Source organism: Scyliorhinus torazame, chromosome 11, assembly GCF_047496885.1.
Source record: "Scyliorhinus torazame isolate Kashiwa2021f chromosome 11, sScyTor2.1, whole genome shotgun sequence".
NCBI lineage: Eukaryota > Metazoa > Chordata > Chondrichthyes > Carcharhiniformes > Scyliorhinidae > Scyliorhinus > Scyliorhinus torazame.
In genome coordinates, this window is record NC_092717.1 from 186,879,860 (window position 1) to 186,907,460 (window position 27,601).

The window sequence follows — 27,601 nt, forward strand, 5'->3', positions numbered from 1 at the left end:
GAGCAGATAGGTAGACAGATTTTGGAAAAGAGTAAAAACAACAGGGTTGTGGTGATGGGAGACTTCAACTTCCCCAATATTGACTGGGACTCACTTAGTGCCAGGGGCTTAGACGGGGCGGAGTTTGTAAGGAGCATCCAGGAGGGCTTCTTAAAACAACATGTAAACAGTCCAACTAGGGAAGGGGCGGTACTGGACCTGGTATTGGGGAATGAGCCCGGCCAGGTGGTAGATGTTTCAGTAGGGGAGCATTTCGGTAACAGTGACCACAATTCAGTAAGTTTTAAAGTACTGGTGGACAAGGATAAGAGTGGTCCGAGGATGAATGTGCTAAATTGGGGGAAGGCTAATTATAACAATATTAGGCGGGAACTGAAGAACATAGATTGGGGGCGGATCAACATCTGACATGTGGGAGGCTTTCAAGTGTCAGTTGAAAGGAATACAGGACAGGCATGTTCCTGTGAGGAAGAAAGATAAATACGGCAATTTTCGGGAACCTTGGATGACGAGTGATATTGTAGGCCTCGTCAAAAAGAAAAAGGAGGCATTTGTCAGGGCTAAAAGGTTGGGAACAGACGAAGCCTGTGTGGCATATAAGGAAAGTAGGAAGGAACTTAAGCAAGGAGTCAGGAGGGCTAGAAGGGGTCATGAAAAGTCATTGGCAAATAGGGTTAAGGAAAATCCCAAGGCTTTTTACACGTACATAAAAAGCAAGAGGGTAGCCAGGGAAAGGGTTGGCCCACTGAAGGGTAGGCAAGGGAATCTATGTGTGGAGCCAGAGGAAATGGGCGAGGTACTAAATGAATACTTTGCATCAGTATTCACCAAAGAGAAGGAATTGGTAGATGTTGAGTCTGGAGAAGGGGGTGTAGATAGCCTGGGTCACATTGTGATCCAAAAAGACGAGGTGTTGGGTGTCTTAAAAAATATTAAGGTAGATAAGTCCCCAGGGCCTGATGGGATCTATCCCAGAATACTGAAGGAGGCTGGAGAGGAAATTGCTGAGGCCTTGACAGAAATCTTTGGATCCTCGCTGTCTTCAGGGGATGTCCCGGAGGACTGGAGAATAGCCAATGTTGTTCCTCTGTTTAAGAAGGGTAGCAAGGATAATCCCGGGAACTACAGGCCGGTGAGCCTTACTTCAGTGGTAGGGAAATTACTGGAGAGAATTCTTCGAGACAGGATCTACTCCCATTTGGAAGCAAATGGACGTATTAGTGAGAGGCAGCACGGTTTTGTGAAGGGGAGGTCGTGTCTCACTAACTTGATAGAGTTTTTCGAGGAGGTCACTAAGATGATTGATGCAGGTAGGGCAGTAGATGTTGTCTATATGGACTTCAGTAAGGCCTTTGACAAGGTCCCTCATGGTAGACTAGTACAAAAGGTGAAGTCACACGGGATCAGGGGTGAACTGGCAAGGTGGATACAGAACTGGCTAGGCCATAGAAGGCAGAGGGTAGCAATGGAGGGATGCTTTTCTAATTGGAGGGCTGTGACCAGTGGTGTTCCACAGGGATCAGTGCTGGGACCTTTGCTCTTTGTAGTATATATAAATGATTTGGAGGAAAATGTAACTGGTCTGATTAGTAAGTTTGCAGACGACACAAAGGTTGGTGGAATTGCGGATAGCGATGAGGACTGTCTGAGGATACAGCAGGATTTAGATTGTCTGGAGACTTGGGCGGAGAGATGGCAGATGGAGTTTAATCCGGACAAATGTGAGGTAATGCATTTTGGAAGGGCTAATGCAGGTAGGGAATATACAGTGAATGGTAGAACCCTCAAGAGTATTGAAAGTCAAAGAGATCTAGGAGTACAGGTCCACAGGTCATTGAAAGGGGCAACACAGGTGGAGAAGGTAGTCAAGAAGGCATACGGCATGCTTGCCTTCATTGGCCGGGGCATTGAGTATAAGAATTGGCAAGTCATGTTGCAGCTGTATAGAACCTTAGTTAGGCCACACTTGGAGTATAGTGTTCAATTCTGGTCGCCACACTACCAGAAGGATGTGGAGGCTTTAGAGAGGGTGCAGAAGAGATTTACCAGAATGTTGCCTGGTATGGAGGGCATAAGCTATGAGGAGCGATTGAATAAACTCGGTTTGTTCTCACTGGAACGACGGAGGTTGAGGGGCGACCTGATAGAGGTATACAAAATTATGAAGGGCATAGACAGAGTGGATAGTCAGAGGCTTTTCCCCAGGGTAGAGGGGTCAATTACTAGGGGGCATAGGTTTAAGGTGAGAGGGGCAAGGTTTAGAGTAGATGTACGAGGCAAGTTTTTTACGCAGAGGGTAGTGGGTGCCTGGAACTCACTACCGGAGGAGGTAGTGGAAGCAGGGACGATAGGGACATTCAAGGGGCATCTTGACAAATATATGAATAGGATGGGAATAGAAGGATACGGACCCAGGAAGTGTAGAAGATTGTAGTTTAGTCGGGCAGTATGGTTGGCACGGGCTTGGAGGGCCGAAGGGCCTGTTCCTGTGCTGTACATTTCTTTGTTCTTTGTACTTGTGACAATAAGCGATTTTCATTTCATTTTTCATTTCCAGATCCTTGGACCAACCCCCGAACTTCCAGATACCCTCCTGACCACTGCCTGATCCCCCCCCAACTATCATCAATGACTCCCCCAACTTGCTACTATCCCTGCCCCACCTCAGTACCCTCCATTGCCCCCCCCCCCCCACTACCACCCTACAGCCCTGAGTACCCTACCAACAATGCAACTACCCCCCAACCTCCAACTGCCCAAGCTGGTGCTGTAAATAAAGAGATGTTTTACCTGCTGTCCGGGATTGAAAACCTCAGGAGCCTGCTGTACTGCACTTTTCTGAGGAGGTTTGACTCGGAAAGTTGCACACACAATATGCAGCTCCTGTCTGTGATCGCCACACCTTGCAAGTTCTGGTCCCTATAATTTTCTCAGTGCATTGTTAAGATTTTCTTCATAAAGGATTCCAGCACATTTACTATGCAAGTAAATAATGAAATTTGTGAAGCATCCAGGAGCCTCCCGATGATTCCAGAGCCCCCCAATAATTTCAGAAACCCATCAATGATTTCAGAGCCCCTCAGTGATTTGAGACCCCTCACGCCGGTGATTTGAGAGCCCCCAGATGATTTCAAAGCACTTTCTGGTGATTTTACGGCCCCTCCTGATGATTTCAGAGCCCACCCATCCTGATTTCAAAGCCTACTCAATTATTTCAAAACGTCACCAGATTCCTGACTGCACTCCAGCTAGTTGAACTCTTTGCGTCTAACCCCAATGAGCATCAGCTGGTATTGAGCTCATGGAATCTCTGCCCATTATTCCTTTAACATCCAGTTGCTGCTCCCTGCTCCTTTACCCTCATCCAAAATGCAAATGGTCATCCTGGAAACCTGAAATAGAAAGAGAATGTGCTGGAAACACTCGGCTGATCTGGCAACCTCCATGGAGAGAGGAACAGAATTAACGTTTTAGACCTGTTCCCTTTCATCAGAAGAGTAGAAAGGTCACTGACCTGAAAGGTTAATGTGGTTTCTCCCCCCACAGAGGCTGCCAGCCCTACTGAGTATTCCCAGCATTTTCTCTGGCCGGAATTCTCCGGCTGTTCACTGGCAGCAGGATTCTCTGGCTGCCTCCCTCCGTTGAGAAACACGTGGCTGGGAGGGGGGAATATCCCCACCTCTATCTCATTACACTAATGGCCAGGCACGCAAGTACCTGGGAGCCCTTCATTGGCTTCTGGTAACTGAAAAGCTGCTCCTGTGGGATAGACAGATGTGCCAGTGCCGATAAACTCTACAGTTTGGATTACTGGTCAATCACTGAAGTAATGGAATGTTTATAAACCCTCATCCACAATATTCATTAATATAAACCGTTGATACAGAAATCTACAACTCTCTATATCGTCTAAAATGCATGGAAGAGCCTTATTTGTAGGTAGAATTGTCTGTACTGTACTTAGAAAAGGCAATGATTTGACAGTGATTCTAACTATTGGTACTTATTTACAGTTGGTTCCACATTTATTAGTGCACTTATAAAACTCACTGGGCCTACCTCCTGGGCCCCAGACATCAAGACCTGAGTTACAGATGAAGGCAAATTTAACGATTCATCATTACAAGTAAACAAAAAGAAGCAACATAGCAGCAAATCAAAGAGACTGTTTTTCAACAACATTTAAAGAAAAGCACATTGATGGCTTAGAAAGTCAGAGACAAATATAAAGGGTGATTCCACCATCCATTACAAAACCCACATCACAATGTCAACTTCCACAGGCTGTGATTTGTCATCCATTCATTTTACTAGAGAGCAAATGAACCAGGCTCAATGACCAATTGTTGACCGAGAATCGGAATATTGTATATATCAGCGTGCCTTAAGGAATTAAATCTAACACAGAGTTCCATTCAGCTTCAATCCTGCGAGTCAAACCACCTTTGAATTGACTTGGCTGCCAAAGTGATCCATGCAGCTTACTTCTTCCCACCCTAAGGACTACCTCCTGGCTTGCTCTCAGCTTCCAATTCCCTCTTTTCCTATCTCCACATGCCACTCTGCTGCTGCCTCTATCTAACCGCTCAATTGCTCCCTTCTGACATTCTGATGTTCTCATCTCTGTCATGCCTGTGGCATTAGGATAGTGCCGATGAGCTGTGCGCACCATTCATGATCCCAAAGGTATCGAGCTGATCATGGAGGTGGCAGAAAAACCAACTGGATTGGATGCCAGCTGAGAGATCTGTAAGAATCTAGGGCGAGGAGGACCTGATTCTCCAGCCTCCCCATTAAAGTAAGTGACAGACGCAAATCTACCTTTCAAACGGGAGCCCCCAGAGAACCCTTTAAAGATTTCTGATTCGACTACTGAACTCCTTAAGAAACTTCCCACAGTGTGCCCATTACATACCACTGTCATTCACAGATTAATCTGGCCAAAGGGGTCTGAAACAAACATCCTGATCACCAATTTCCATGCAAAATGACTATCATCAATCACAGGCTCAAACAGTATTAATATGACAGGAGGCATGCTTCCAGCATGAAATAAGCACATGTCTACCTTAGTGGCCCTCTAGGTGCCTGTATTAGACTTGAAAATCAGGTTAAAAAATCATCAAAAATATTGGCCATTGTTACTCTCCAGAGGCAAGTTATTCTTTTACTCCGAGATCATCATTTAGAGTTGACAGTCATAAAAAAGCTTCCTTTCTCCAATTCAAATAGCCTCTTCCACCACTCTCACATCTGATGCTGAATATCTTTGTCACTAAAACCTGTTCACCTCCCACAATTTCCTCCCGCCCGAGTCCATTCCCTTTTCCAACTTTGGCCTCTTTATAGTTCTTCCCCATTTCTGTTCGAGTCCTCAGCAGAGTCATCACTTCCATCGGGCACCATTCTCTTGACTGTCTTTGCCCAGACCCAGCCTGGTCCATTCTCAGGTATAAACCTCTCAAACACAGCTTCTGAATCCTATGGCCGCCTGCAGCGTCACCTGCTTTCACTGTTCAGGTTCCTACTTTGCTCCTGTTTTAATAATGAGCCTGCTCATGATCTCATTAGTCACTTTATCAATGCCTCTATTTCCAACCTCTCGTTCCTCTGCAAATTATAAATGCAAGTTATTTAGAACTGCTCAAAACAGAGGTTAAACCTGATGAATTGGTTGTGCCTGCTTCTTTATTTTTACATGTTTATATCAGGGACTAAATTACAAACAAGGAGGTACTGTACCATTTTCGTTTTTGCAAAATTTGAACCCAATTCATCTGTTGAAGTCAAGACCGTGACTGTTCAGGCAACATCCTTCCCTTAATTATACCCAGAATGAAACAGAACCTGATGCTTGTGAAGATTCAGTGGTTATTGACAGTCATGGAAAGTGCAACTTAATTAATAACAAACTTTGAAAATATTTAGAAAAGGCAGAAAACGTGAAGGTTTCCATCTACTCGATGAATACCCTCTCTCACTGAAAGCTGCATGGAAGAACTGCTCAGTTATATTAGACCCATACCAACCCTCTCAAGAGATAATCTAGATGAATTACCCTAGCTTGTTTGCACATTGCTGACCTGGCGGAGAAGTGTGCCCCCTTGACATTTCCCTGAATATTTACCGCAGAGCTCAACCTTAACACATCTTTCATACCTTCTGCACAAGTGTCAATATGTTTACTGCACTGTTTTCCCACAAGTTTATGTCAAAGTTCACATTCTTTCAGAGCTGACATGGAGAGCTGACATTTGCTCCCTTTTTCTGGAGTTGGATTTGGAGCCAAGGTCTAGAGGTTCAAATGTCCAGTATCAAGAAACTAGGAAGACTTTTTACCAGGAGCTTTCTTTGGTCCACCCTTCGCATTCACTCCTGCCTTCCCGCCAGCTTTGGCATTACCAGCTCCCTTAGCATTGGCCTTCCCACCAGCTTTTGCTCCTTCTCCTTTCTGTCCAGCTCCTTTCTGTGCTAACCCTCTCTGTCCAGCTCCTTTTTTATTGGCTTCATTCTTTGATTCATCCTTTGATCCATCCTTTTCCCCTTTAACTCCATTCTTCTTTTGCTCCTCCTTCTTCTTGACCTCTTTTTTGGACCCATCAGCGGGAACCTTTGCGGAGACAGTAGGGATCTCATCCTTTTTTTCCACTTCTGCTGCAGCTACAAAATACAAAAAGACACTGATTAAAGATTGCTCCATTACAGCTCAAAATCTAGCAATTATCAGTCCTGGAAGCATGTTTAGGACTACTCCTGAACTTCCTCAGGAATTTCTGTACCTCCAAAGGACCTGCAGGGTCCATGTCACTGAAGTAAGAAATAAAAAGGTATTAGGTGGGGTCAAATGCAAAGGGAACGTAATAAGGTCTAAATTAGATTTAAAATGCATATATGTAAAAAGACAAAGTGCAATTAGAAGGGTTGATGAGCTGCAGATGCAGTTGGATGGGAATCTGGGGCGTCATTCTCCGCCGACGGGAGTCTCCGTTTTGCCGGCGCCCTGGGGTTTCCCGACGGCGTGGGGCTGCCCCACAATGGGAAACCCCATTGACCGGCCGGTGTAACGGAGCATCCCGCCGGCGGGTCGGGGCAGAAATGTGGCGGGGCGGGTAGGAGAATTTCGCCCATGATCTGGTCATAAGAATGAAAACCTGGTTCAAAAGAAGTGCAGGATTGGCTCTTAAATATCCAGACCATAAGACCAAAAGACATAGGAGCAGAATTAGGTCATTTGACCCATTGGGTCTGCTCCGCCATTTAATCATGGCCGATATGTTTCTCATCTCCATTCTCCTGCATTCTCCCCGTAACCCCTGATCCCTTTATTAATCAATAACCTACCTATCTCTGTCTTCAAGACACTGAGTGACTTGGCCTCCACAGCCTTCTGCGGCAAAGATTTCCACAGATTCACCACTCTCTGGCTGAAGGAATTCCTCCTCATCTCTGTTTTAAAGTACGAAGTCTATATATGTGTTTCTGGAACATACCTCTTCATTCACCTGAGGAAGGAGCAGCGCTCCGAAAGCTAGTGACATCGAAACAAACCTATTGGACTTTAACCTGGTGTTGTAAGACTTCGTACTGTGCTCACCCCAGTCCAACGCCGGCAGCTCCACATCATGGCTGTTTTAAAGGACCACCTGTTTAGTCTGAGGATGTGCCATTGGGTTCCAGTTTCTCCTACTGGTGGAAACATCCTCTCCAGGTCCACTCTATCTAGGCTTCTTAGTATTTTGCAAGTTTGAATAAGACCATGCCTCATCTTTCTAAACTCCAATGAGTACAGACCCAGAGTCCTCAACCGCTCCTCAAGTGACAAGTCCTGCATTCCGGGGATCATTCTTATGAACTTCTTCTTGACCCCCTCTAAGGCCAGTTCATCCTTCGTTAGATATGGGCCCAAAACTGCTCACAATATTGCAAATGGGGCTATCGGGGAGGGGGGGGGAGGGGGGGGGGTTCTTTTTGGATCCAGTCCCGCGGTCTGAGTCCAGCATGGAGCACGGCACGGCCACTGGAGGCCGCCGCCGTGCGCATGTGCGGCCTCCAACCCGGAGGTGTGGGGGCCTGTATCTGCAGCAAAAGCTGCGAGATCTATGCCGGGTCCCTGCTAGCCCCCTGCAGGGCTAGGAATTAGTGGTCCTTTCATGCCAGTTTTTCTGGCGTGAAACTCCACCGTTTTGACGCCGACATTGGGACATAGTCCCAATAATGGAGAATCCAGCCCAAGATGTATCAAGATCTGGTGAAAATAGTAGCAATTTATTATTCAACAAAGCCCTTGATTATTGCGGCGAGGTTTCATTTTCATTGAAGGAATAAAAAGGTGAAAATATTGCTCAGTTCGTTGCAACTCTCAAAGAACAAACAAAGAACAAACAAAAGCACAGCACAGGAACAGGCCCTTCGGCCCTCCAAGCCCGTGCAGACCATGCTGCCCGACTAAACTACAATCTTCTACACTTCCTGGGTCCGTATCCCTCTATTCCCATCCTATTCATGTATTTGTCAAGATGCCCCTTAAATGTCACTATCGTCCCTGCTTCCACCACCTCCTCCGGTAGCGAGTTCCAGGCACCCACTACCCTCTGTGTAACAAACCTGCCTCGTACATCTACTCTAAACCTTGCCCCTCTCACCTTAAACCTATGCCCCCTAGTAATTGACCCCTCTACCCTGGATAAAAGCCTCTGACTATCCACTTTGTCTATGCCCCTCATAATTTTGTAGACCTCGATCAGGTCGCCCCACAACCTCCGTCGTTCCAGTGAGAACAAACCAAATTTATTCAACCGCTCCTCATAGCTAATGCCCTCCAAACCAGGCAACATTCTGGTAAATCTCTTCTGCACCCTCTCTAAAGCCTCCACATCCTTCTGGTAGTGTGGCGACCAGAATTGAACACTATACTCCAAGTGTGGCCTAACTAAGGTTCTATACAGCTGCAACATGTCTTGTCAATTCTTATACTCAATGCCCCGGCCAATGAAGGTAAGCATGTCGTATGCCTTCTTGACTACCTTCTCCACCTGTGTTGCCCCTTTCAGTGACCTGTGGACCTGTACACCTAGATCTCTCTGACTTTCAATACTCTTGAGAGTTCTACCATTCACTGTATATTCCCTACCTGCATTAGACCTTCCAAAATGCATTACCTCACATTTGTCCGGATTAAACTCCATCTGCCATCTCTCCGCCCAAGTCTCCAAACAATCTAAATCCTGCTGTATCCTCTGACAGTCCTCATCGCTAGCCGCAATTCCACTAACCTTTGTGTCGTCTGCAAACTTACTAATCAGACCAGTTACATTTTCCTCCAAATCATTTATATATACTACAACAGCAAAGGTCCCAGCACTGATCCCTGCGGAACACCACTGGTCACAGCCCTCCAATTAGAAAAGCATCCTTCCATTGCTACTCTCTGCCTTTTATGACCTAGCCAGTTCTGTAGCCACCTTGCCAGCTCACCCCTGATCCCACGTGACTTCACCTTTTGTACTAGTCTACCATGAGGGATCTTGTCAAAGGCCTTACTGAAGTCCATATAGACAACATCCACTGCCCTACCTTCATCAATCATCTTTGTGACCTCCTCGAAAAACTCTATCAAGTTAGTGAGACACAACCTCCCCTTCTCAAAACCATGCTGCCTCTCACTAATACGTCCATTTGCTTCCAAAAAGGAGTAGATCCTGTCTCGAAGAATTCTCTCCAGTAATTTAACCTACCACTGAAGTAAGGCTCACTAGCCTGTAGTTCCCTGGATTATCCTTGCTACCCTTCTTAAACAGAGGAACAACATTGGCTATTCTCCAGTCCTCCGGTACATCACCTGAAGACAGTGAGGATCAAAAGATTTCTGTCAAGGCCTCAGCAATTTCCTCTCCAACCTCCTTCAGTATTCTGGGGTAGATCCCATCAGGCCCTGGGTACTTATCTACCTTAATAATTTTTAAGGCGCCCAACACCTCGTCTTTTTGGATCTCAATGTGACCCAGGCTATCTACACACCCTTCTCCAGACTCAACATCTACCAATTTCTTCTCTTTGGTGAATACTGATGCAAAGTATTCATTTAGTACCTCGCCCATGTCCTCTGGCTCCACACATAGATTCCCTTGCCTATCCTTCAGTGGCCCAACCCTTTCCCTGGCTACCTTATTGCTTTTTATGAACGTGTAAAACGCCTTGGGATTTTCCTTAACCCTATTTGCCAATGACTTTTCGTGACCCCTTCTAGCCCTCCTGACTCCTTGCTTAAGTTCCTTCCTACTTTCCTTATATTCCACACAGGCTTCGTCTGTTCCCAGACTTTTAGCCCTTACAAATGCCTCCTTTTTCTTTTTGCGAGGCCTACAATATCTCTCGTTATCCAAGGTTCCCGAAAATTGCCGTATTTATCCTTCTTCCTCACAGGAACATGCCGGTCCTGAATTCCTTTCATCTGACACTTGAAAGCCTCCCACATGTCAGATGTTGATTTGCCCTCAAACAATCGCCCCCAATCTAGGTTCTTCAGTTCCCGCCTAATATTGTTATAATTTGCCTTCCCCCCAATTTAGCACATTCACCCTAGGACCACTCTTATCCTTGTCCACCACCACTTTAAAACTTACTGAATTGTGGTCACTCTTCCCGAAATGCTCCCCTACTGAAACTTCTACCACCTGGCCGGGCTAATTCCCCAATACCAGGTCCAGTACCGCCCCTTCCCTAGTTGGGCTGTCTACATATTGTTTTAAGAAGCCCTCCTGGATGCTCCTCACAAACTCTGCCCCGTCTAAGCTCCTGGCACTAAGTGAGTCCCAGTCAATATTGGGGAAGTTGAAGTCTCCCATCACCACAACCCTGTTGTTTTTATTCTTTTCCAAAATCTGTCTATCTATCTGCTCCTCTGTCTCCCGCTGGCTGTTGGGAGGCTTGTAGTAAACCCCCAACATTGTGACTGCACCCTTCTTGTTCCTGATCTCTACCCATATAGCCTCACTGCCCTCTGAGGTGTTCTCCCGTAGTACAGCTGTGATATTCTCCCTAACCAGTAGCGCAACTCCGCCACCTCTTTTACATCCCCCTCTATCCCGCCTGAAACATCTAAATCCTGGAACGTTTAGCTGCCAATCCTGTCCTTCCCTCAACCAGGTCTTTGTAATGGCAACAACATCATAGTTCCAAGTACTAATCCAAGCTCTAAGTTCATCTGCCTTACCCGTACTACTTCTTGCATTAAAACATATGCATTTCAGGCCACCAGACCCGCTGTGTTCAGTAACTTCACCCTGTCTGCTCTGCCTCAGAGCCATATTGGCCCTATTCCCTAGTTCTCCCTCAATGCTTTCACCTTCTGACGTATTGCTCCCGTGCCCACCCCCCGCCATACTAGTTTAAACCCACCCGTGCGACACTAGCAAGCATCGCGGCCAAGATATTTATGCCTCTCTAGTTAAGATGCAACCCGTCCTTCTTATATAGGTCACACCTGCCCCGGAAGAGCTCCCAGTGGTCCAGATAACGGAAACCCTCCCTCCTACACCAGCTGTTTAGCCACGTGTTTAGCTGCTCTATCTTCCTATTTCTAGCCTCACTGGCACGTGGCACAGGGAGTAATCCCGAGACTACAATTCTAGAGGTCCTGTCTTTTAACTTTCTGCCTAGCTCCCTGAACTCCTGCTGCAGGACCTCATGCCCCTTCTTGCCTATGTCGTTAGCACCTATATGGACAACGACCTCTGCCTGTTTGCCCTCCCCCTTCAGGATGCCCTCTACCCGTTCGGAGACATCCTGGATGCTGGCACCAGGGAGGCAACATACCATCCTGGAGTCTCTTTCACGTCCACAGAAGCGCCTATCTGTGCCCCTGACTATAGAGTCCCCTATGATTATTGCTCTTCTGCGTTTTGACCCTCCCTTCTGAACATCAGAGCCAGCCGTGGTGCCACTGCTCTGGCTACTGCTGTTTTCCCCTGATAGGCTATCCCCCCCGACAGTATCCAAAGGGGTATACCTGTTCGAGAGGGGGAACAACCACAGGGGATTCCTGCACTGACTGCCTGCCCTTTCTGGTGGTCACCCATTTCTCTGCCTGTACCTTGGGTGTGACCACATTTATATAACTGCTATCTATGATGCTTTCCGCCACCTGCATGCTCCTAAGTGCATCCAATTGCTGCTCCAACCGAACCATGCCGTCTGTGAGGAGCTCCAGTTGGGTGCACTTTCTGCAGATGAAGCCATCCGGGACGCTGGAAGCCTCCCGGACCTGCTACACAGCCTGACCATACAGTTGTGTGTGTAGAGGGAGTATAATAGGAAGTACAGTTGGGAATTTAGTACATTATTATGTCAGAGTCCCCCGGACCGAAGCACGTGATGTTATGACCATGCCCAGTAAAACCATGCTGGGCAAGACTGACAGTGGAGTGACATGCCTTCCCTGTCCCGGAACTGGGACAAGGACAATCTTTGCAAGGTCAGTGTTTCTTCGCTCCGCAAACCTCCCATTCTGTAAGAGACTCTCTCCCAATTGTAGTCCAGAAGAACCTTCCCCTTGGCAACCCCCGCCTCCCTCCAAGTCATGCGTCCGAGTGCAACCTTCCCCAGTCTTCCCCCATCCCCAGTCAAGGTTTTGCCCTGCAGTACCTTTCCTTGTGTTGAACCTTCGACACGCAGCATATTACAACCCACCCTGGCTTTATCGCTGGTCAGGTACTGAGAGTCTTGTCTCTGAAAGTAAGCCCCCTGAAAGTGATGCGGAGCTGCCGGCAAAGCCTGGTGCTGAGACTGAGGTACCACCAGGTTAATGAACAAACCATCGAGTGTCTGTCTGTTATATGTGGTTTTGAAACACGCTGGCCCAATGAGATGCCAGAGTGGCCTATTGATTCAGCATGGGGCGGGGGGGCGGGGGGGGGGGGGCGGGCGGGGCGGGGGTATTCTGAAGAGCAGCTTTGATAATGAGCATTCATCAGATTCTAATCTATTTAAATCGTGTTCCCAGCACGGCACGGTGGGGAACGTGCACCGCCATTGAGGTCTGGCATGGACAATCGCAGTCTGTTTTCATGTCGACAGAAATGTTTTTTGTGATATTATCACTCCTGCCTGACCTAATGCCCACCACAGGAGGGAACGGAAAATCCCACCGAGTGTTTTTTCCCCCTGGATCTGGCTCACAGTCAGTAAACCAGCTTTGCAATAAAGAATACAAACTGATAGGCTCACCCAATATTATGTATAAATCGGCTATCAGTGTCCATCAATTTTGCTAATTTGATGTAATGATGAAAGGCAGTTTAAATGCCAACCAAGCTGTTAAAAGAGATGTCTGGTTTGCGAGCTGCTCTCAGAATGATTTGGAATTTGCTGCTTTATTCTGTGTGTCTTTTGTTCCTTAATTGTCACTGACAAATTTTTAGGTGCAAAAAGCACACAATGCATTATCCCAGAGAGCAGTTTAGAACAGAAGGACACCTACAGGATTCAGGTCTAATAGTCCCAAGTTAATTCAGTTCCTTATATTTGGATTTGTGCAGTTATTTCAGTCTCTATTTTTCTGACACATTCCTTGGCCAGTTGGTCTTCATGCATCAACTGAGTGAACGTGTGATATCTTTTCTGCTAAAAAATGTCACTTTTATTTAAAATGAGGGTTGGGGGAATCGAAAACAGCAGCTGCACATTTGTACTGCAATATGAAATTCTCTTTGTTGCTTTGATGGGAAGTTTTAAGTTTGGATGGGAGACAGATGGAATGGGAGGGCATTCATGCAGCCCGTAAACACTAGCACAGACTAGCTGGGCTGAATGGCCTGTTTCAATGCTGTCTATTCGATGTATGGTTTTATACCAAGCCAACTTAAAACACTGAAATATCTTCCTCCATCTTCATGCACCTTATTATAAGCCAGTTAAGTAAACTTTTAAAAAAATAATTGAAAGGATGTGGGTGTTGCTGACTGGGCCGGCATTCATTGCCCATCTTTTACTGTCTTTGAACTGAGTGGCTTGCGGGTCCATTCCATTGCTGTGGGTCTGAAGTCACATTTAGGACAAATCAGGTAACGATAGTAGATTTTCTTCCCTAAAGGACATTAGTGAACCAGATTTTTTTTTTACGACAATGGTTTCATGGGGCGACATTCTCCGACCCCCCGCCGGGTCGGAGAATCGCCGGAGGCTGGCGCGAATTCCGCCCCCGCCGGTTGCCGAAGTCTCCGGCACCGGAGATTCGGCGGGGTCGGGAATCGCGCCGTGCCGGTTTGCGGGCCCCCCCGCTCGATTCTCCGGCCCGAATGGGCCGAAGTCCCGCTGATAAATTGCCTGTCCCGCCGGCGTAAATTGAACCACCTACCTTACCGGCGGGACCAGGCGACGTGGGCGGGCTCCGGGGTCCTGGGGGGGGCGCGGGGCGATCTGACCCCAGGGGGTGCCCCCACGGTGGCCTGGCCCGCGATCGGGGCCCACCGATCCGCGGGCGGGCCTGTGCCGTGGGGGCACTCTTTCCCTTCCGCCTCCGCCACGGTCTCCACGATGGCGGAGGCGGAAGAGACTCCCTCCACTGCACATGCGCGGGAAACTGTCAGCGGCTGCTGACGCTCCCGCGCATGCGCCGCCCCGAGATGTCATTTTCGCGCCAGCTGGCGGGGCAACAAAGGCCTTTTCCGCCAGCTGGCGGGGCGGAAATTCCTCCGGCGCCGGCCTAGCTCCTCAATGTTGGGGCTCGGCCCCCAAGATGCGGAACATTCCGCACCTTTGGGGCGGCGCGATGCCCGTCTAATTGGCGCCTATTTGGGCGCCAGTCGGCGGACATCGCGCCGTTTCCGGAGAATTTCGCCCATGATCATCATTAGACTTTAAATTACAGATTTTTTTTATTGAATAAAATTTTACCATCTGCTATGGTGGAAATCGAATCACGATCTCGACAGCATTACCCTGGGTCACTGACTTACTAGTCCAACATCATTACCACAACATCACCATCTCAGGATATGTGCTTTCATTCACAAAGTAGTCTGGCTTTTGTAACTTGCCAGTTCCTTACATGAATCCATGATATCTTCGTTCAGGCAACTTCGATCACACTTAACAGTAGTTGTACGGTTTGTCAGAAATCTCCAGTGTCTAAAAAACAGGACCATCCAGAAGCAGCCTGGAAGCAAGGGATCGTAGCGGTCTGCAGGTGAGACTAAAGCAACGCAGTTTTAAGTCTCTTCTCCCCAGCATACTCGTGGCAAACGTCCAAGTGATCGAGAACAAGCTGGACGAGCTTAACTCCAGACTTGCCTCTCAGACGGAAGTAAGGGACTGCTGTGTGCTCTGTTTGACGGAGGCATAAGACCATAAGAGCAGAATTAGACCACTTGGCCTATCGAGTCTGCTCCGCCACTCAAACATGACTGATATTTTTCTCATCCCCATTCTCCTGCCTTCTCCCCACAACCCCCGATCCCCTTATTAATCAAGAACCTATCTATTTCTGTCTTAAAGACACTCAATGATTTGACCTCCACAGCTTTCTGTGACAAAGAGTTCCACAGATTCACCACTCTTTGGTTGAAGAAATTCCTCTTCATCTCTGTTTTAAAAGTTTGTCCGTTTAGTCTGAGATTGTGTCCTACTCTTCTAGTTTTTCCTACAAGTGGAAACATCCTCTCCACGTCTACTCTATCCAGACCTCACAGTATCCTGTAAGTTTCAATAGGATCCCCGCTCATCCTTCTAAACTCCAATGAGTACAGACCCAGCGTCCTGAACCGTTCCTCATACAACAAGCTCTTCATTCCAGGGATCATTCTTGTGAACCTCCTCTGGGCCATTTCCAAGGCCAGCACATCTTTCCTTTAATACAGGGCCCAAAATTGCTCACAATACTCCAAATGGGGTCTGACCAAAGCCTTATATACTTTAGAAGTACATCCCGGGTCTTGTGTTCTAGCCCTCTCGACATGTCTCACCCCTGCCTCACCGGACTGTGCCATACCACCCAAAGGCTTCTCAATACACTGGTATCATCGGGCAAAGCGAAGGGTGTAGGGGTTTGCCTCATCAACTCCTCCTGATGCTCGGATGTGGCGACCCTGGTGAACTACTGCTCCCAGATCTGGAATAGCTGACTGTGAAGTGCCACCCGTTCTACCTTCCATGTGAGGCCACTTCAGCCATTATCACAGCGGTCTATATCCCACCCCAGGTGGAAGTGAAGAAGGCGCTTGATAAATTGTACACCGCTATATAAATAACAGTGCAACAGAATATCCGGAGGCCTCGTTCATCGTGGCCGGGGACTTCAACCAGGCCACCTCAAGAGTGTACTGCCAAAATTCCACCAACACCTCCTGTCCCACCAGGGGCGCCAACATCCTCGGCCACTGCTACTCAAAAATCAAGGGCATCAACCGATCCATCCCCCGGCCACACTTTGGAAAATCAGATCATAAGACAGTGCTCCTTCTCCCGGCATACAAGCAGAACCTTAAGCGGGACAATCCAGATAAGAAGGTTGTGCAATGTTGGTCCAAGGCAACAGAAGAGCTCCTCCACGATTGCTTGGAGTCAATAGACTGGTCCATATTCAAGAACTCAGCGGACAACCTAAACGAGTATGCCACCAGTGTCACAGACTTCATCAGCAAGTGCGTAGAAGATTGTGTGCCAAAGAAGGTAGTATGCACGTTTCCCCAACCGGATACCACGGTTTAATCAGGAGATTCACTCCCTACTGAAGTCCAGATCTGAGGCGTTCAAGACAGGTGACCCTGACCTGTACAAGAAATCCAGGTACGATCTCTGAAAGGCCATCAGGAATGCCAAGAGACAATACCAGGCTAGAGTCACAGACTAACAACATGGACTTTCATCGGTTGTGGCAAGGCTTAAACAACATAAAGGGCTGCAAAGCAAAGATGAGCAGAATCTCTGGCTGCAGCATGCTCCTCCCTGATGAACTCAAGGCATTCTGTGCTCAGTTGGAGCATAAAACCATCAAATCGTTGTCAACTGCCCCAGCAGCCTCGGACACACCCATACCCACCGTCACAGCGTCCAAAGTCAGATCAGCCTTCTTGAAAGTGAACCCTCGGAAAGCGACGGGTCCAGACGGGATCCCTGGTTGTGCACTCAGTTCCTGCTCGGACCAACTGGCGGGTGTGTTCGTGCACACCTTCAACCTCTCCCTACTCCGTTCTGACATTCCCATCTGCTTCAAGAAGACCACATCATAGCGCTGTCAAAGAAGAACCAGGCAACATGCCAGTGGCCTCGACATCTATCATTATGAAATGCTCCAAGAGGTTTTTCATGAGACACATCAACTCCATACTTCCAGAATGCCTTGATCCACTGCAATTCGCATACAGCCACAACTGGTCCACAGCAGATGCCATCTCCCTGGCCCTACACTCATCAATGGAGTATCTCGACAACAAGGACTCCTACATCAGACTCCTATTCATTGACTACAGCTTCGCCTTCAACACCAAAATCCCAGCCAAGCTCACATCAAAACTCTAAAACCTGGGACTTGGATCCTCCCTCTGCAATTGGTTCCTCGACTTCCTGACCCATAGACCCCAATCAGTCAGGATAAACAAAACACCTCCTCCACAATAGTCCTCAATACCAGGGCCTGTACCTAGCTCCCTACTATACTCCCTATACACACACAATTGTGTGGCAAAATTTGGCTCCAACTCCATCTACAAGTTTGCTGATGACATGACCGTAGTGGGTCAGATCTTGAAAAATGATGAGTCAGAGTACAGGAGGGAGATAGAGAACCTAGTGGTGTGGTGTAACGGCAACAATCGCTTCCTCAACATCAGCAAAAATAAAGAGCTGGTCATTGACTTCAGGAAGCAAAATATCGTGCACACTGTTGCAGCATCAATCGTGTTGAGGTGGAGATGGTTGACAGCTTCAAATTCCTAGGTGTGAACATCACCAACAACTTGTCCTAGTCAACCCACGTCGATGCTACCATCAAGAATGCACAACAGCGCCTATATTTCCTCAGGAAACTAAGGAAATTCGGCATGCCCAAATTGACTCTTACAAATTTTTACAGATGCACCATAGAAAGCATCCTAACTGGCTGCATCACAGCCTGGTATGGCAACTGCTCAGCCCAAGACTGTAAGAAACTAGAGAGTCGTGAACACAGCCCAGTTCATCAAGTGAACCCACCTCCCAACCATTGACTCTGTCTACACCTCCCACTGCCTTGGGAAAGTGGGCAGCATAATCAATGACCCCTCTCACCCGGGTTATTCTCTTTTCCAACTTCCTCCATCAGGAGATACAAAAGTCTGAAAACACGCACTAACAGGTTCAAAAACAGCTTCTTCTCTGTGGTTACCAGACTCCTAAATGAACCTCTTATAGACTGAATGATCCCTTGATACATCTTCTCTACTGAGTACGGAGTTAGGGTGGCACGGTTGCACAGTGGTTAGCACTGTTGCTTCACAGCACCAGGGACCGGGGTTCGATTCCCGCTTGGGTCACTGTCTGTGCGGAGTCTGCACGCTCTCCCTGTGTCTGCGTGGGTTTCCTCCGGGAGCCCTGGTTTCCTCCCACAACTCCCGAAAGAGGTGCTCATTAGGTGAATTGGACATTCTGAATTCTCTCTGTGTACCCAAACAGGCACCCAGAGTGTGCCGACTAAGGGATTTTCATAGTAACTTCATTGCAGTGTTAATGTAAGCCTACTTTTGACAATAATAAAGATTATTATTGTTATAGTGCTACACTCTGTCTGCTTCACCAGATGCCTGTGCCTATGTATTTACATTGTGTATTTATGTATGTCGTATGTTTTTTCATGTATGGAACGATCTGTCTGAACTGTACGCAGAACAATACTTTTCACTGTATCTTTTCACTGTATGTGACAATAAATCAAATCAAAATCAAATCAAATCAAAATACACATTGCATGTTGTGAAACAATCAATGAATCGGTAAACAAAGGGACTTACAAGATGAGAAAGCTTTATAGATTGCTTATAGATTGCAGAACAGATATCCACCTGTGTTGTTAATTCAAGTCTCCTGGAAATGTACGGTTTTAATTCAGGATGTTTTCTTGCTCACCCCTCCTTTAATACCATTTCCAGTTCCTCTCCAATCACAGGTGATCAATATATTATCAAGGTAACACTGTACCTCCTGTAAGCCACTAAGGATTTGGATCTGGAGTGTTGAAATAAAGTAGGTGCTGACGTTATTCTAAAAGGTAATCTCTTGTCGCAGACCAGGCCTTTGTGATTAATGATGATGAGCATGGGCTGAAATTCAGCTGCCACATTCATTTGCAGGTAGGCCTGTGATAGGTCAATCTTGCTGAACTTCTGTCCTCCTACTAGGCCTGTGAAAAAAATCTTCAATCAATAGTAGCGGGTATTGATCCGCACGTCGAACCAGATTGATTGTTGTCTTAAAATTTCCGCAGATATGAATTGTACTATTCTGTTTCATGACAGGTACAATAGGGGTTGCCCAGTCACTCATAGTAATGGGTTTGAGGACTCCTGTTTCCACAAGTCTCAGTAGTTCCGCTTCGACCTTCGGATGAATTGTATAGGTATAGCTCCAGCCTGGAGACATTTCAGCTGGTTATTTTCCTTCATCTTCAGGGACACTTGTACATCTTTCATGGACCCCAGTGTGTCTTCAAAAACACTGCTGTATTTTTCTATGATAGTCTGTAAGTCGGACTTTGAATCAACAAAGCTGTTTACAGCGCTCCAATTCAATTTAATCCTTTTCAGCCATGAGGGCCAAAAAAAGCTAGAAAACATCCTTGGATCACATGGAGTGGTAGCTCTGCAGATTGTCCACTTAGCTAGTGGCACTATCCCTTCAGTATAGGTCCTCAAGATCTTATCTGCTGGTTTTAAAAGCAGGTGTTTAAGTTCCCGTTCATAGCTGATTTTAGGACTTAGGAAGACAGCAACGCCCAAATCGACCTCCATTTTAATAGGTTGCCCATTCAACTTAGGCACTATTCACAGATGGTGTGACTCACCCTGAACTTATAGTATGTTCAACTTTAATTCTTCATCGGAATGAATTGTTTTAGTTCCATTGTGGTTATTCTTCTTTTCTTTCACTTAATTTTTTCTTAGTTGAATTTGGTGTATTTCTTCCTGTGAATGAGTTCTGTATCTTCGTTTTAGTGTTCTTCTCTGGAGAAGTAACTTTACTCCAGCAAGCTCTTGCTGTGTGGCCATTTCTGCTACAATTTTTACATTAGCTGTCCTTGCTCCAGCAATCAGCCTATGAAGAGACTGTTTTGCACAGCGATGACACGCCTGTTGCTGGGTAGACTTCTTCTGGCCAGCAGCCAGTTTATGGATCCTTGTGCTTCTTCCGAGCTGAGAAACCTCCTTAGCTTCGAGCTCCATTGAAACAGCAATATCTAATGCAGTCTTCAGATTTAGATTATGCTATATTAATAATCTTCTTTGAATGGCCTCATTTTTCAAACCACACACTAAACGATCTCTAATTGTGATATCTAACGAATTGCCAAATTCACAAAACTCTGCAAGTCGCTTGAGTTGCGTTGCGCAGGTCAAAGAGACACAGCCTGAGTGAGACACATCCAGAGTGGGAATTTGGAACTTGGTAATTTGGTGCAGTGATGTATTTTCTTTTATTCCCTTTTCTTCTCATGTACTTAATGATCTGTTGAGCTGCTCGCAGAAAAATACTTTTCACTGTACCTCGGTACACATGACAATAAACAAATCAAATCCAATCCAATCCAATCAGGAAAGGTAAGTGGTAAGTCTAATTCTGCTGTTTTTCAGTCAAAAGTGCAGTGTGCAGATTAGTGTCAGATTGGCTGAAGCTGCCCCCACCCTAATTGCTGAAAGGCAGTTATCTGGCAGTCACCTGAGGCCTGTTTAGGGGCACAAAGGTACACATTGTATTCTTCTCTTTGAAGTTTAAGTAGTGTGAGTCATCCTGACGTCTGTATAAAAGACAGACAGAAAGAGCACTCAGTAAGCGTTGCGCATGTCAAAGTGACACAGCCTGAGTGAGTGAGACACATACAGAGTGGAAATTTGAAAATTGGTAATTTGGTGCAGTGAGATAATTTGGTGCAGAGTGGGAGAAGGTGCTGTGTACCTACTGTTTTGTTCTCTCTCTTTCTTCTGGCCTGTAACTTTTACTCAGCAGGGAGAGAACCTGAGAGCATCTGAGACCCTCAGGAGGCAAGTAAGTCATTTTTACTCATTTTTACTTTTATTACCTTTTCAAATTGTGTGTGTGTGTGGGAGGGGGGGGGGGGGGCTGAAATGACATCACAGAAAAGCTGTGATCTGATTGGCTGGTTGGGAATCTACACTAAATTGAAAAAATTAAACATTACTAAACTAATTAAACATAATTACTTAATTATAATTTAGAGGGGTATCTAAGCCATAGATCAGAGAGTACTGTAATTAGCTTTCACATTTATAGTAGAAATCTAGTGCTAGGAAACATATAGTTAACAGTAACTTTTTTTTTAACTTTTAAATTTAATTTACTAATTAATTGACGCAATGTCAATTAGAGAGGTACAGTGCTCTGACTGTGAGATATGGCAGGTCCGGGAGTCTTCCAGCGTCCCGGATGGCTTCATCTGTAGAAAGTGCACCCAACTGGAGCTCCTCACAGACCGCATGGTTCGGTTGGAGTGGCAGTTGGATGCACTTAGGAGCATGCAGGTGGTGGAAAACGTCATAGATAGCAGTTATATAAATGTGGTCACACCCAAGGTGCAGGCAGAGAAATGGGTGACCACCAGAAAGGGCAGGCAGTCAGTGCAGGAATCCCCTGTGGTTGTCCCCCTCTCGAACAGCTATACCCCTTTGGATACTGTCGGGGGCGATAGCCTATCAGGGGAAAACAGCAGCAGCCAGAGCAGTGGCAGCACGGCTGGCTCTGATGTTCAGAAGGGAGGGTCAAAGCGCAGAAGAGCAATAGTCATAGGGGACTCTATAGTCAGGGGCACAGATAGGCGCTTCTGAGGATGTGAAAGAGACTCCAGGATGGTGTGTTGCCTCCCTGGTGCCAGCGTCCAGGATGTCTCCGAACGGGTAGAGGGCATCCTGAAGGGAGTGGGCAAACAGGCAGAGGTCGTTGTACATATTGGTACTAATGACATAGGCAGGAAGGGGCATGAGGTCCTGCAGTAGGAGTTCAGGGAGCTAGGCAGAAAGTTAAAAGACAGGACCTCTAGGGTTGTAATCTCGGGATTACTCCCTGTGCCACGTGCCAGTGAGGCTAGAAATAGGAAGATAGAGCAGCTAAACACGTGTCTAAACAGCTGGTGTAGGAGGGAGGGTTTCCGTTATCTGGACCACTGGGAGCTCTTACAGGGCATGGTTGACCTATATAAGGACGGGTTGCATCTAAACTGGAGAGGCATAAATATCCTGGCCGCGAGGTTTGCGTGTGTCACATGGGAGGGTTTAAACTAGTATGGCAGGGGGGTGGGCAAGGGAGCAATACGTCAGAAGGTGAAAGCATTGAGGGAGAACTAGGGCATAGGGCCAGTATGGCTCTGACGCAGAGCAGACAGGGTGAAGTTGCTGAACACAGCGGGTCTGGTGGCCTGAAGGGCATATGTTTTAATGCAAAATGTAATACGGGTAAGGCAGATGAACTTAGAGCTTGGATTAGTACTTGGAACTATGATGTTGTTGCCATTACAGAGACCTGGTTGAGGGAAGGGCAGGATTGGCAGCTAAATGTTCCAGGATTTAGATGTTTCAGGCGGGATAGAGGGGGATGTAAAAGGGGTGGCGGAGTTGCGCTACTGGTTAGGGAGAATATCACAGCTGTACTACGGGAGGATACCTCAGAGGGCAGTGAGGCTATATGGGTAGAGATCAGGACCAAGAAGGGTGCAGTCACAATGTTGGAGGTTTACTACAGGCCTCCCAACAGCCAGCGGGAGATAGAGGAGCAGATAGGTAGACAGATTTTGGAAAAGAGTAAAAACAACAGGGTTGTTGTGATGGGAGACTTCAACTTCTCCAATATTGACTGGGACCCACTTAGTGCCAGGGGCTTAGACGCAGCAGAGTTTGTTAGGGGCATCCAGGAGAGCTTCCTAAAACAATATGTAGACAGCCCAACTAGGGAAGGGGCTGCACTGTACCTCGTATTGGGGAATGAGCCCGGCCAGGTGGTAGAAGTTTCAGTAGGGGAGCATTTCGGGAACAGTGACCACAATTCAGTAAGTTTTAAAGTGGTGGTGGACAAGGATAAGAGTGGTCCTAGGATGAATGTGCTAAATTGGGGGAAGGCTAATTATAACAATATTAGGCGGGAACTGAAGAACCTAGATTGGGGGCGAATGTTTGAGGGCAAATCAACATCTGACATGTGGGAGGCATTCAAGTGTCAGTTGAAAGGATTTCAGGACCGGCATGTTCCTGTGAGGAAGAAGGATAAATACGACAATTTTCGGGAACCTTGGATAACGAGAGATATTGTAGGCCTCTTCAAAAAGAAAAAGGAGGCATTTGTCAGGGTTAAAAGGCTGGGAACAGACAAAGCCTGTGTGGAATATAAGGAAAGTAGGAAGGAACTTAAACAAGGAGTCAGGAGGACTAGAAGGGGTCACGAAAAGTCATTGGCAAATAGGGTTAAGGAAAATCCCAAGGCTTTTTACACGTACATAAAAAGCAAGAGGGTAGCCAGGGAAAGGGTTGGCCCGCTGAAGGGTAGGCAAGGGAATCTATGTGTGGAGCCAGAGGAAATGGGCGAGGTACTAAATGAATACTTTGCATCAGTATTCACCAAAGAGAAGGAATTGGTGGATGTTGAGTCTCGTGAAGGGTGTGTAGATAGCCTGGGTCACATTGAGATCCAAAAAGATGAGGTGTTGGGCGTCTTGAAAAATATTACGGTAGATAAGTCCCCAGGGCCTGATGGGATCTACCCCAGAATACTGAAGGAGGTTAGAGAGGAAATTGCTGGGGCCTTGACAGAAATCTTTGGATCCTCACTGTCTTCAGGTGATGTCCCGGAGGACTGGAGAATAGTCAATGTTGTTCCTCTGTTTAAGAAGGGTAGCAAGGATAATCCAGGGAACTACAGGCAGGTGAGCCTTACGTCAGTGGTAGGGAAATTACTGGAGAGAATTCTTCGAGACAGGATCTACTCCCATTTGTAGCAAATGGAGCATATTAGTGAGAGGCAGCATGGTTTTGTGAAGGGGAGGTCGTGTCTCACTAACTTGATAGAGTTTTTCAAAGAAGTCACAAAGATGATTGATGCAGGTAGGGCAGTGGATGTTGTCTATATGGAGTTCAGTAAGGCCTTTGACAAGGTCCCTCATGGTAGACTGGTACAAAAGGTGAAGTCACACGGGATCAGGAGTGAGCTGGCAATGTGAATACAGAACTGGCTAGGTCATAGAAGGCAGAGAGTAGCAATGGAAGGATGCTTTTCTAATTGGAGGCTGTGACTAGTGGTGTTCCGCAGGTATCAGTGCGAAGGGCAAGGTTTAGTGTAGATGTACGAGGCAAGTTTTTTACACAGAGGGTAGTGGGTGCCTGGAACCCGCTGCCAGAGGAGGTGGTGGAAGCAGGGACGATAGTGACATTTAAGGGGCAGATTGACAAATACATGAATAGGATGGGAATAGAGGGATACGGACCCAGGAAGTGTAGAAGATTGTAGTTTAGTCGGGCAGCATGGTCCTGGGCTTGGAGGGCCGAAGGGCCTGTTCCTGTGCTGTACTTTTGTTTGTTCTTTGCTTGTTCTTTGAGAGTTGCAACGAACTGAGCAATATTTTCACCTTTTTATTCCTTCAATGAAAATGAAACCTCCCCCCAATAATCAAGGGCTTTGTTGAATAATAAATTGCTACTATTTTCACCAGATCTTGATACATCTTGGGCTGGATTCTCCATTATTGGGACTATGTCCCAATGTCGGCGTCAAAACGGTGGAGTTTCACGCCAGAAAAACTGGCATGAAAGGACCACTAATTCCTAGCCCTGCAGGGGGCTAGCAGGGACCCGGCATAGATCTCGCAGCTTTTGCTGCAGATACAGGCCCCCACACCTCCGGGTTAGAGGCCGCACATGCGCACGGCGGCGGCCTCCAGTGGCCGTGCCGTGCTCCATGCTGGACTCGGACCGCGGGACTGGATCCAAAAAGAACCCCCCCCCCCCTCCCCGATAGCTGTGATCTAAGAATACAATAATTGTCATTTAGACAATCAACTAGCTGTGTTTCTTGAAGCTGGGGGCTTTTAGTCCACTCAGCTAGGGAATCAAATTTAAAATCTTCATTGTTCAAGTGGAGACATCTCATGGAAATCAGCAGATTTCTGGTTGTCAGGTCACTGCTGAAGGATGTTGACCAGGAGAAATCAATTCCAGAGGAATCTGCACAAACTTGGGAATCCTGTTCATTTGCCTTGACAGGTCCCCATCAAATCCACAAGTCGAGAGTGTACTCAATGATGGGATAGAGGTGAGATGGTTATAGGCATAGGTGCAGAGTTGATCTCATTAAGGCTGACCTGCAAGTAAAATGTAATTAGCAAATGTCATGCAGTTAATATGTAAAGGGCATTATCTACCAGCCACGTTGTACCATAGTAGCTAGTGCAATGGCTGCTGAGGGGATTGGAGGAGGTGAGAAGCCATCTGCGACATCGGGCATGCAGCCCAGAGACTCTGGAGGGGCGGGAAGGTGGAGGAGCCCCAGGGAGGGATGGGCCTGGTTGGGGGGCTGGGTGACATCGATGGGGCTCACTTGGGCTGCGGGATGAGGGGCTCAGTGCCCACAGGTCCTACAGGCCATCCCTCAGGTTTGTGTGCACCCATAACAAGGGCAACTAAAGCTGCTGCCTGTTTGTCCCACTGAACACCTCCAGGAAGGGAGGATGTAAGATGACCTGCTGTCAGCGCTAGAGAAGGGAAAGAAAAGCTCTTTCTCTCTTCTGGTGTTCTCTGCAAAAGCTGCAGGAGGGAGAGAGAGAGAGGCGGCTTGAACTGAATGTGCAACTTGATGAAGATGTTGAAGAAATGCTTTTGTAGATTGCTGGTGACCTTTTGTACTGTTCACTGTTCATTTGGTTTTCTTTGTATAAATGAACTGTTGGTGTTTGGTGTTTGGTGTTTGTACCGATATTCTGCAGCGAAAAGGTGACTGTGTGTCACTGTATGGCAGAGTGTATTTTCCATGTTGGTTAATGGTTGGTGTGATATATGGACTGTTAAGTAGTTTGTTTTCACCTTTTTGTATAAAGATATTGTTGATCGTTTAATCAACAAAATATTCTCAAGTGGCTTTTTGTGGGCTCATCTGCCAAGTCACAGGCGAGTGTTATTGCCTTGCATCCCAATAAAGTTGTGAACCTGGGCATTCTTGCTGAACCCTGGAGGCATTAACATCAGAGAGGCAGCAGCCAACAAGCAAACACTCTAGAGCTGGGCTTCAACACTGGGGATATACCCGCTGAAGGGAAATAACTATTTCTGATAGGTAAAAGGGATCATTAATTAGCCTTTAAATTATAGATTTAAAAAGCTCAGTTTTAAAGTCATTATAAAATGGATTCCATTGTGACACTGCAAAACTGTACAAACGTAACATCAGTTTGCAAAGCACATAGCTTGCAGAAATAAGACACAGCATTTGAAACAATTTGCAAACGAGCTAAAAGCCAATGCAACATTTCTACTGAAGGTACAATTGACATTATAGTCCATATGAGCTTTCCATTGTCCGAAAGTAGGAATTGTAGGATTCAGCACATACCAATCCAATGATAAGAACAGAATTTGCATTCCAACACACACTAAATTATTCAAAGATGCAACATGGCTGATAATTCAAAGTTAATGTTGCATATTGAAGATTGCAACCCAATTATCGAATCAAATGTATTGAAGACTCACCCAAACCAATCAGCATGTTACGGGGCAGGACTAGATTGACTTAGACTGATAACAAATTCCTTAAAGGTAACAGTTTTAGGCTCTTACTCCATTCTAGAGTCATCCTATACTTTTCCCTAAGAAGCTATCTACTATCTTTGTTTCATACTTTCCACTTCCACTTCTATCCTGCGCAGCTGTTACAGCTATTGTATTTTGAATTCAAGACCTTCTGTAAGTTACTAAGTACAATCATCTCAAGTAAAGCCTTCTGCAGAGGCCTGTATTGAGAACATTTTATTTTGAACCACAAGAAGATTATACTCTCTTTATAATCAATAGATACCAATTATATTTCATTTTGCATCCGACAACTTTAGTGCAAATTTCTGCCAAATTAAGTGTGTAGGAGACTACATTAACACAACTGCAGTCTTCATCACCTGCGACCAGAGGAGAAATGTCTGTGGATCGGGAACGGTACCTGAGCCAGGTCCCCTAGTGATCTCAGCAGGGATATTTTTTTTAAAAAGTACTGGAGAATCTCAGCACATCTGACAGCATCTGTGGAGAGAGAAGGAAGCTAACGTTTCGAGTCCGCATGATTCTTTGTCAAAGAGCAGTATCTGCAGTAATGTGCTTTTATATTGCAGTATGGAAAAATTGGAAGAGGGCCAACCACAAAAGGAAGGCCCTCG

The 27,601-nt window shown here is 46.5% G+C and overlaps 1 protein-coding gene across 1 annotated transcript in view; it reads right to left on the minus strand.

Annotated features, from left to right (window-relative positions):
• Positions 1 to 4,028: 4,028 nt before the first annotated feature.
• tmie (transmembrane inner ear) overlaps positions 4,029 to 27,601 on the minus strand; it is a 239,427-nt gene continuing 215,854 nt past the window's right edge. The window contains exon 4 of the mRNA XM_072468173.1: positions 4,029 to 6,660. Coding sequence (XP_072324274.1) covers positions 6,323 to 6,660 — 338 coding nt within the window. The 3' untranslated portion in view covers positions 4,029 to 6,322. The remainder of the gene's footprint in view (positions 6,661 to 27,601) is intronic.